Source organism: Ptiloglossa arizonensis, chromosome 2, assembly GCF_051014685.1.
Source record: "Ptiloglossa arizonensis isolate GNS036 chromosome 2, iyPtiAriz1_principal, whole genome shotgun sequence".
Taxonomy (NCBI): Eukaryota; Metazoa; Arthropoda; class Insecta; order Hymenoptera; family Colletidae; genus Ptiloglossa; species Ptiloglossa arizonensis.
In genome coordinates this window covers 19,500,495-19,511,405 of record NC_135049.1, presented here as the reverse complement: position 1 = coordinate 19,511,405, position 10,911 = coordinate 19,500,495, and the positions used below count along the sequence as shown (strand labels likewise).

The 10,911-nt window shown below is 34.3% G+C and overlaps 3 protein-coding genes across 10 annotated transcripts in view; 1 reads left to right on the top strand and 2 right to left on the bottom strand.

The window, feature by feature from the left end:
- The first annotated feature begins 1,400 nt into the window (after positions 1-1,400).
- LOC143155094 (uncharacterized) lies at positions 1,401-3,116 on the top strand. The gene is made up of 2 exons (XM_076327419.1): positions 1,401-1,680; positions 2,183-3,116. Exons 1-2 carry the CDS (start codon positions 1,405-1,407, stop codon positions 3,098-3,100), a joined length of 1,194 nt encoding a protein of 397 aa, XP_076183534.1. The 5' UTR covers positions 1,401-1,404; the 3' UTR covers positions 3,101-3,116.
- Positions 3,103-5,194, bottom strand: LOC143155098 (uncharacterized). Its single transcript, XM_076327432.1, is given in 4 exon segments — positions 3,103-3,454; positions 3,457-3,576; positions 4,560-4,709; positions 4,886-5,194. Coding segments are annotated over 4 exon segments (582 nt in total). The 5' UTR covers positions 5,061-5,194; the 3' UTR covers positions 3,103-3,317.
- Positions 5,195-7,500: 2,306 nt separating this feature from the next.
- The window catches only part of LOC143155097 (enoyl-CoA hydratase domain-containing protein 3, mitochondrial), a 38,096-nt gene continuing 34,685 nt past the window's right edge, over positions 7,501-10,911 (bottom strand). For 4 of the 8 annotated variants that reach the window (XM_076327426.1, XM_076327427.1, XM_076327430.1 and 1 more), the window contains 5 exons: positions 9,875-9,961; positions 9,481-9,654; positions 9,194-9,381; positions 8,846-9,006; positions 7,501-8,768 (listed from right to left, as the gene is read on the bottom strand). In XM_076327426.1, coding sequence (XP_076183541.1) covers positions 8,539-8,768; positions 8,846-9,006; positions 9,194-9,381; positions 9,481-9,654; positions 9,875-9,922 — 801 coding nt within the window. In that variant the 5' untranslated portion in view covers positions 9,923-9,961 and the 3' untranslated portion in view covers positions 7,501-8,538. Of the gene's footprint in view, positions 8,769-8,845; positions 9,007-9,193; positions 9,382-9,480; positions 9,655-9,874; positions 9,962-10,139; positions 10,166-10,238; positions 10,365-10,911 lie in introns of those variants that run through there. The other 4 variants (XM_076327424.1, XM_076327423.1, XM_076327425.1 and 1 more) reach the window with 4 other exon arrangements.

Sequence of the window (10,911 nt, the reverse complement as noted above, 5' to 3'; positions counted from 1 at the left end):
GGTAAGAACGGAAGAATCGACCGTGTTCTTTCGGTTCGTTTAGATTGCCCTGTCGGTTACGCGGACACGTGGTGTCGATACACGCTGTCTCGAAGCGTCGCGGGATCGTGTATCGCGTTCGATAATTGTTACACAACGATTTGGGACACTTAAATGGTGAAAATCACACGATGCACACCGACTTCTTGTCCGAAGACTCGTCCTCCGCTCCCCAAGGGTGTTATTGCGTTCAAAATGAGATTTCGTGGACGGTGTAATGTGCAACCCGATTACCTCGATTTTAGGTGAACTTACTAGAGCGGAAGTGCGCGTCTCGACCCTGCGATTCGGGGTTACGGAGCACGCGAATATGCAATCGACAACAGCATTCCAGTAAAAAACGCCTGTGCAAACGTACGCAGAAGGGAATAAATAAAACGCCCCACGATCCGTTGCGGCGATCGTGTGCTAAACGTAACAAATCCTTTTTGTACGAGTAATTTATTGTACGATTAACGATGCCATTTTACAGCTCGAGTTTATACAACGCGATTTACAATCGAACAACGAACTACGAAAAATTTCTATACACCCCCCCTCCCCCGCGACACGTGTGCCTGTAATTATGAAAAAAAGAAGAAAAAAAAACAATTCCCGATCGATGTACCCGCGCGCGCGATTGTTATTCATTTTTATGTATTTTTACCGGTTACTTCTTTTTTTTTTTGCATCTTAACTGTTCAGCTGTTGTGATAGAAGGACGCTTCTTCTTCTTTCTCTTCTTCTTTTTCTTCATTTTCTTCTTCTTTCGTGGAGGGGACACGATGAGAGCGCGCGTGTTCCTTCAATGATTATTTTAACGGAGGCCAATGTTATAATTTGTACATAGAAATCAAATACAAGCATAGTATTACGTGTCGATGTACATGCTAGGATGAAAAATCTTTTGTATTACCAAACTTCACACGTTGATAGCCAATCTGCTATGATACGCGACACCGACTGACGACTAAATGTACCTAGGACATACGACGAATCAAATAAACAATATTTAATACAAAGCTTCCGAGAGAATCCCCGTACGCATTCCAGAACATTCGAATTCCGATTGTGAATTGTTCTTCGCTCCTGTCCGATACGTGAATTGTGCTTCCCTTTTTTTTTTTTTTTTTATTCGTTCATGTATATTTTTTGGTTATACGATTGAACACATTATTGATGCGGTCGATTATATTGAAATTTCATCATAATGTGAAATTGAATATATTTCGTTCGAGTTTTGTCCGTTAATTATGTTTAATTCGGTCGTGTTTTTATCAGCGACTCAGGTATTACAAAAATAAGGTCGAAGTATGTAATACGATATGAAAATTATATATTTTTGGAACATCGATAATCCCTCGTTAGAATCTCCAGGGCAGTAGCATGTCAATGGAACGATGTATCAGGGATCAACGAAAAATTCAACAAGTACTCGAGCAGATCAAAGTGCTCGCAAACAATTTGGATCAGTTACGAGCTGAGATTGACGTGCTGAAAAATAATTATCTCGCTAATAACCTAGTTCGTTTGCCCGACAAGCGTCACGATCGAAATGGGAACAACGAGACGAGTATTCTGTACAAATTGAAGAAATACGCGAAGAAAATCGGAGCCATTAATTTACCAAAACCGAGATGCAAATCTACGAAGTGTCAAGAGGTATATAATTTTTAATCCGTTTAGAATATTAATTGATTTAATATACAAAATGTCTCGTGCAACACAACCCTCGAAAGAGGATCGCGAATTTTAATTTTCTTTGTTTTTGTCTTTAAGATTGTAGTTAATGAAAAAATAAATTAATTCATATCTAACGCAGAAATAACGACAACCTGAAATAATTAGGAAGAAATTTCTTTGTTACCTATTCTATTTTTAAGATTAAAAAATCTTAGTGTTTCCATTCTAAGAACAAAGAAATTTTTTACAAGATTATTTTTTTATACCGTTAACAGTAGTCGAGATATTTCAGATACGCGAATTAAGCGAAACACACTGTATGCATTGCTTGTAACAATTAAGGGATCTTGTTTCTCGATTACTTTGAACAATCAGAATATTAGAAATAAAATCGAATGTGTAGATCTCTAATAATTGTTCCAGGCAGTTTTTTTTGTAATAATTAACCACCCGTTATTAATTTTCTGTTTTTTGTTATCAGGTTTCCGGTGCCCCCAAGATATTAGATCTGCCATTGCTTTCATCCCTGAAGTATATTTTCCACGGTGGTAAAAAGAGTGACGCGTTGCACATTCCTAAGGAAGTCACGTGTGTGAGAGACGAGTGCAGCCAGACGAACGAAAAATCTTCTCAAGAATCTTCTGCAACGTTTTCCGTCACTAGAAATTCAACCGCTTCAATGGAAAACGCGGAGGACGCCCCTCGTCACCAAGTAAAACGTGGAACCAAACAATACGATGAAATAATATTTCCAACGAAACGTGCAATCCTTTCGCCACGATTCTTCGAGTTAACTTGCGAATTAGACTCTTGCGTAGAAAACTCCACGTGTCCAATCTCGTGTGAAACTCGAACCAAATCCGACCATAAAGATACTCTAACCAAAGAAGCGTATATACCTAACGAGAACAAGCATTTCGAGAACACATCGACGCAAACCGGTCTTCCGAAACTGAAACGAAAAAATAAAAATTTCAATTTCCTTTCGAAACACTCGAATTTGTATATTTCCAAAATAAAGAACGCTTTGATCACGAGAAAAATGATGAGAAACCTAACCAAGAAAACGTTTCCAACATGTAGCAACGTTAATAGCGCAAACGACTATCCGTGTGTAACGAAAAATTGTTGCGAGTGTTCTACGTGTAAAACAAAGAAAATAAACGACAGTGTTGAAACGATCGATCGCGAGACCTTTGAGAATGTTAAAGAGTTAAAAAATGATTCATCCATGAAAGAGAACGTTATGTACGAGAATTTCACTTCCGAGGACAAACTAGAGTCATCTCCATCCACGATAATCTCTCTAGATTTGGAATTGGACGTTTGCAATAGTTCAAACGAAAAAGAGCATCCCCGTAGGAAAGCGAGAACTTATAGGATAAGTAAAACGTTTTAAAATCATGACGAGAACTCTTGACTTTATATACATTTTTTTTTTTTTTTTTTTTTTTTTTTTTAAATATTTATAACAGTCTGTTTAGTTAAGAATATCGCAGGAGCCTTTTCAAGTTACGATAAATCATATGTGTCTTTTTTATCTCCATTGTCATGGTATCTAATCAAAGCGACCAATAATTTCACAGAAAAATATTTAAATTTTTAAACCATAATACCTATACTAGCTTCTGATCCTTTTTGAATATACTGTACTCAATTAAGTAAGAATTGTTCTTGGTGACTGCAACTGCAGTTACCGTGTTCGCGGCGGTTGCGTGGCTTTCGAAAACGGCCCTTTTAACCACCACGAACCCCCAAACACCCCTTCATTGGCATCGGTATTCTTCTTGAAATTGTGCACCGAATAGCGATTATAAAGTCCCCAAATGCTGTTCATCAGTTTACTGTTGTACTTCAGCGGTGTAAGCTCCCAACCTGCAGATCAAAAATTAACTCGTTAAAATAGAACTTACAAATTCTAGTAATTTTTTTTTTTTTTTACAAAATATTAAATTCGCATAACGTTTATCAAGTTTTATTAATATATAAGAGATCGTATCTGACGTAATATCGAATTCAATTCATTTTTCTGTAATTAAATATTTTCTCACAAAATTATTTAAAGCTTTAATGACGGATTGAATTGACTCGAACAGAATACTAGGGTTAAATTAATTTTTAAATTAATTAATCGAGTACATTTATACTTTCGTGACCAATGACGTTTACGTTCGTTTGTTTTTGAACGGTAAGAGCTTATACTACGTACAAATATGTAGTCTACTTTTCTTGTTGTTTCTATAACGGACAAGTGATAGCATACAGCCAGTTATCATGTTTATGTGATGTATTTTTTTTTCATGTATTACATTCAAACGCAAGATAAATTCGCATAGAGATGTTTATTATTAAATATTAGTGCATGTTATTGAGTGTTTCATAAAATACGGATAAAATTTGATAAACACTTATAATTTCTAACTTGTGGACGTTTGTAATATTGAAATTTTCCAAATCTCGATTTCACATACCCTTCCACACGTTCTATGCAAACTTATCAAATTTAAGGTTAGTATTGTTCAATAAAATATAACAATATTTTGTTCCCTTCGATCGAACAAATCGTTACTCGAACTCTTGCTAACGTAGTTTGCTTTTTAATTCTTCAACCGTACGAACAATTCAAGATTATAAACTATTACCATTCATTGCATACAAACATAATGGAGTGATAAGTGTCAATATCACTTATCAGACAGTCGAAGAATATTATTTTTCTTTAATTAGCATTGAACTAATTAGCATTGAACCGGTTCATTCTAGTTCTTTGTGTCGTATCGATGATCAATAATCAAAACATCTGTTGACAGACGCAATTCTTAAAACCAAAACACATCAAATATAATTACGATATACACCTTCCACGGGGGGTCTCACATTGAATATGTTTTCTTTGCCCGGTTTTTCTCTCTTTTCAATCGGTGTTATCAGAGAATTGCGTTCAAGATTATGGCGAACTTTGCACACTGCATATGCACCCTGCGGAATAGCGGCCATTTTCTTACAATCTACAATGGAGAAAAGTATTAGATTTAAATCGCTCGTAGTGTTTAATTCTATAGTAAATGCTGAAACCAGTATTCGAAAAATATTACAATTGCAAAACTATATTCTTAATTGTTTCTAACATACTAGCCATCGAGGTTTTCAAACCCATATGTCAAATAACAAAATAAAACCCAACCGATGCAAGTGTCGAAAAGCAGCTCTGCAATTTCGTTTCCGATGATTATCTTTTCCGGTTTTCCTTTGTCGGTAGTTTCAATTGCAGAGAGTTGAACACTCACAAGTTTTCGATTTCGGTCTTTGATTGTACTAAACCTTATACGACTACGACGGAAATACTTCAAAACAGTCATTAACAGAAGTAAAAGGGGATCTTGATAAGATTATGAGAAACAATCTTTCTATTTTTATCACTGTTGTTGTGTATCACAAAAAACTTGTATTCTACACGGGCCTTGTATGGTACGTGTTAACGTTGTACTAAGCTCACGTAGTAATGTTGGATTCAATTTATAAACTCGTATACCGAAAAAGTGGGGAGGAAGATTCGACGGGAGAAAAGAAGAGACATCTTTGTGTAACAAGACTAGATACGAGCGTCTTTCGAGATCTTAATAATAAGTACGTATGACGTCATTTACCCGCGACTTAGTGGATTCCAAAAATTGTATAATTGTCCACGTTGACATCAAATTCCAGAAATTTCCGCGAATTGAAATTTTGCGGGAGTTTCGAACGAATTTCTAAATTTTTGCTAAAATTTTTCGTCAATTTTGGAACTTTGGTATACTTTCCGTATTGCTGTCAAGCAATCGCAATATGGAAAAAAATAGTGAAAAATTGAGAAAGAAGCGACGCGTATCGTGGAGTTGGCCTACTAGATTAGTCCCGTTTCCCCTTAACGGGGTCAGATTCGGGAGGAAGTGGCCGACGCCGCCGAAAGGAGTGCCCCATTTCCCCACAACTCCGCGCCGCGAACCACGCAAGCGTGGACACGACTTGCGAAGGATTACGGAAGAGAGGGTCCTCTCCTGCGATCGGTGGCTTCCACAGAGACAAAGGTAAAACCTCCCTCTGTGTTGGCATCTTCCTCTGGAAGCGGACGCACCAAGAGAGACGACGATCGGCCGTTCGGTCCAGCTACAGGGTCGGTCATTTGCATATGCAACTAGCAGAGGTGACCGGGCTGTGAAACGAGGGGGCGGGCAAAAATAAGCTAAAGATTCGATAATTAGTCTAAGCTTAAAACTAAACGGAATCTTCTTCCTTCTTCGTTGAAGTCGCGTCTTTTCCAATTTTGCTTCACTTCGTTCAACGATGTAATTGGTCGACAGATCTAAACTAGGTGATCGGAGAAACTGTGATTCCTTCCATCTTTTCAATTTAGTAATTTCGTTTGTATTGCGTGTCGAGGGAGATCGATGAAACCTTGATTCCATCTATCTCTCTCCGGGTCTCCGCTCGCAGCAACCTCCACGTGGTGAGACCTGGTAATCGGTATTACTCGCGACGGACAATAATTCTTCGTCACGGGTAGTACCGAGCTAATTGGCTGCGAATTTAGAATAGTTATTTAAAATATAAGAATAAATGTATTGGATTGTTTGGAAAGTAATTTCGTTTGTTCCCAACAGAGGACCTATTTGTATTTTTTCACAGCCAACTTCACGTTTAAGCCCCATAATCGTTATATATTTTGACAGTACACTAAGGCTTGTTTGTTAAAAATTTTGTTTGATTCTTTGCAATAGTTTTTGTTTGGTGCCCTATCAAAGATGGAAAATCGAAAGCAGCATTTTCGGCATGTTTTACTCTTTTACTATCGAAAAGGTAAAAATGCAGTTCAAGCAAAGCGAAAATTATGTGATGTGTATGGAGAAGATGTATTGACCGAACGACAATGCCAAAATTGGTTTGCAAAATTTCGTTCCGGCAATTTCGATGTTGAAGATGCATCACGTTCTGGAAGGCCCATTGAAGCCGATGAAGACAAAATAAAGGCATTGATAGATGCAAACCGCCGAATAACAACTCGTGAGATCGCTGAGAGGTTAAATTTGTCGAATTCGATCGTTCGTGATCACGTGAAACGTCTTGGCTTAATTTCAAAACTTCACATATGGGTTCCACGTGTTCTTGCAGAACGAAATTTGCTTCGTCGTATTAACGACTGTGATTTGCTTCTCAAACGTCAAGAAAATGATCCATTTTTAAAGCGAGTCATTACTGGCGACGAGAAATGGGTTGTTTACAAAAATGTTAAGCGCAAGAGATCATGGAGTAAAAAAGATGAATCAGCTCAAACCACTTCGAAGGCCGATATTCACCAAAAAAAAAGGTTATGCTAACTGTTTGGTGGGATTTCAAGGGGATCGTATTTTTTTAACTTCTACCGGGCAATACCACGATTAATTCTGAAGTGTACTGTGATCAACTGGACAAATTGAATGATTCACTCAAACAGAAAAGGCCAGAATTGATCAATAGAATATAGTGTTCCACCACGGTAATACGAGACCTCATACAAGTTTGGTAACTCGCCAAAAACTTTTACAGCTTGAATGGGATATACTACCACACCCACCATATTATCCAGATTTGGCACCTTTGAACTATTACTTGTTCCGGTTTCTGCAAAATTTTTTACCAACAAAGGTCAGAAGTTTTATGAGCGTGGAATCAATCTCGTTCTCTCCAAAATGAAGAATATATTATTTAATAAAATGTTTATACACTCTACAAAAAATCGTGTTTCATACTCTTCAAAAAAAAAAAAACGAAATGACTTTCCAAACAACCCAATAGAATACTGTAAAAAATAACATTTTTGAAATTCGTATAGAAGTTTCAATATGCTAATGAAACGAAAGAATAGAATTGTATCTTTTATGTATTGATGCTCTTCAATAAATTCATTTCGAGTAGCAACAATAGTTTTCTTTTTTTTCCTTCGTTTGCTTCCACTTCCTTAATACGATCCTATTCCATTGCTAAAATTATCTTATCTCCTGAGCCATGGTATTTCTCGGAAATGATATCATTTCCAAGCAATCCGCGAAATAGGAATATCTTCTCAAAGTCCCAAAATCGAATATTGTCTAAAATTTTTGACCGGTTTTTAGACTTTGAATTTGATATCCTAATATAATGATAGCTTGGGAAGTGGCACAGTTTTGCAGATTTGTGGAATTATGTCATCATTTCCCTGTGAAAATGTTTTAAAGATAGAAAGTCCCTTATTGTTTTATTTTATAAAAACTTGTAGTTTATTCAAGACTCCGATAGTTGTATTGGAAGAAGAGAATCGAATTCGAGATTCTATAATGTGTCTATACTTATCGTTCTCTACATTATCCTCTACATTATGCACCAGATTTAATTCAAATTGAGGTTGTTTCAACCATAAGCTTCTCTTATATGCAACTGTATATCAATTTTGAAGACTGTTTTAGGTTTAGAATTTTGTAATTATATAAACTTACTATTGCCACGGATGACGAGTGTTGTTCGCAAATTTTTATTTCGAAAGGTTATCTCTTAACCTCTGTTTTAGTATACTGAACTTCGTGGCGTGATAATTTATTCATTAACCTGATTACAGTATGATGCATGAACGAGGTGATTCAGTGTTTATCTGAATCCTACAAAGGCACTGCTTATAATAATCAGGTTTCAGAAATAAAGTTTTTTAAAACAGAGTAATAGTTTTAATAGTAAAAAGAAATTGTAACAGATTTTAATTCTTCAATATGGAAAAAAAATAAAAATTATATTTGATAACATCTCGCATAAAAACCATAAATTAGTTTAATCATTTTATATTGATGTACATTAATTTTTTTCATGGTCATGACACCAAACAGGTTTTCTTTTTTCAATAAAACTTTTGATTCCCTCTTGAGCATCTTTCATTTTTAAATTATTGACCATTTTTTCAGTTCCTAAGAAATATGCAGTTGAAATATCAAGATCCATTTGTTCGTACAAAAATGTTTTACCAATATGCACAACTGATCGACTTTTCATGTTTATAGCTGTAGTGATGTTGTCAAGTTCTTCTTCTAAATGTGAAATACAATAGAAAGTAATGTTTATCTATAAATGTTTATTTTAGTAATTAAGTCTATTAATAACTTACCAAATTTATCATTTGGTACTACCTTACTCACAAGACCTACTTTGTATGCTTCGTTTCCACTAATGCTAGAACCTGTGAATAGCATATACATTGCTGTTTTTCTGTGTATGTTTCGAACCAAAGGAATACCTGGTGTAGAACAAAATATTCCAAAATTGGCACTAAAAATTAATTGTACATAATCATTATTTCAAAAATATTATGATATATAGTATGAATAAAGTAGGATTAATAAAAAATTGTAAAAATATAAATATGTTTCATTAACAGAAACATGTTAGTATATAAAAATATAATTAGCATGAATATAGCAAAGAAACAATGTTTTCAGAAAAAATAAGTATCTACCCTGGTGTGCTAAATGAACTTCTTTCAGTACAAATAGCAATATCACACGCAGCAACTAACTGACAACCAGCTGCAGCAGCTATACCATCCACGGCAGCAATTATAGGAACTGGGCTCAGAGCAATTGCTCGCATCATCTCTGAGCATGTTTCAAAGATTTCCTTGTGAAGCTTCCCATTGTTTGCAGTCTAAACGACGCAAGCCAATCATTTCTCTGCGATGAACGTAAAATCCTGACTATATTAAACAGAACTCCACTGTCTTTGTTTAGTGGTTTACTAACGAACCAATTCTTTTAAATTATGTCCAGCTGAAAATAGACTTCCTGGCATAGACCGCAGAACAATGGACCTAAGATCTTTGTTATTTTCATCCTTTTTGATATTTATCAGGACAGACTTGAGCATATCCAGCGATAGAGAATTACGCGATGAAGGATGATCTAATATTATTGTTCTTATCTGATTATAAAAATATAATTAAATTAATAAAAAAGTATGTACTATGTAATATAATATATTATGTACAATAATATATATAATGTATGTAAGTTTAAAAATATTTCAATCAGTTATCAGTTTTCAATTTATATAATAAAAAGTTTTGGAAATGTAATAAGAAAAATTGATGAAATAAAATGCCCATTATTTATAATATTGTTAATTAAATATATTCTCTTACTCCATTATTTTCTTTGATGTGTACATATTTCTCTTCCGCAGACAACATCTTATTAGTATAAAATGTCCTTGTAATATATCGTCCCACCTGCAACATTTATATGCAATAGACAGGATAGTAGATTGAAGCATCCCGCGGTTCTCAATAGATTCTAATCGCGCAACTACGTAAATCTTTACAGGTATCAACAGAAAATAGATCTATTCGGTTAAAATCGTTAATTCTATTATATTAATACATGTACAGAGTAAAATATATTAGTTACATTCTGTATAAATACGATATATTTAATTACAATTATAGGTTAATGTAACCTTCACTATACATATAATGTATTGACGAAATTAATTTGAAAATAGAATACCTCAAAGTAAGCGAAACTATTTTTCCTCGTAAATTTCAACATGATGTAGTATTTTAAATATTGATTTTTTTATAAATTGTGGTGGTTAATTTCTTGTTACTTTTAAGCCTGGTTTTCGCAGAGTGACTGTTATATATACTAATCATCGGTAATGAAGATTCATAATAACATTATCAAAAAAAAAATGATAACATATCGGTTATATAAGCAGTCTGTTACTTTCGGTACTCATGTAAATATGTTTTGAAAATTTTTGTATTATAAAAATACTTTCTCTGGGGGGCAAATCTTTTATTTCCTTATTTTATTAAAATAATTTATTTGTCGCATATATTATTTGATAAGAAGTAATAAGAATATTGCAAGAAATTTGAGTCACGAGACACTATCAATTGAATATTTATTGTAATTATCAGTGGAACAATGACATTCTGTATTATTCAAAATGACTTAAATTTTCTCTAACTTCATCACAATATAACAAATATACCTCAATATTGTAATTTCATTTCAATAAATGATATTTTATTTTAAAAAACAAAATTGGCTTTTTAATATTTTCTATACCTCCATCCAAAAAAAATCTATTGTTACTATATTACGATGTTTTCGAAATTATATAACTTTCTTAAGCAACACTTCTTTCTATTATTTAAAATAGTGAAGATATGTA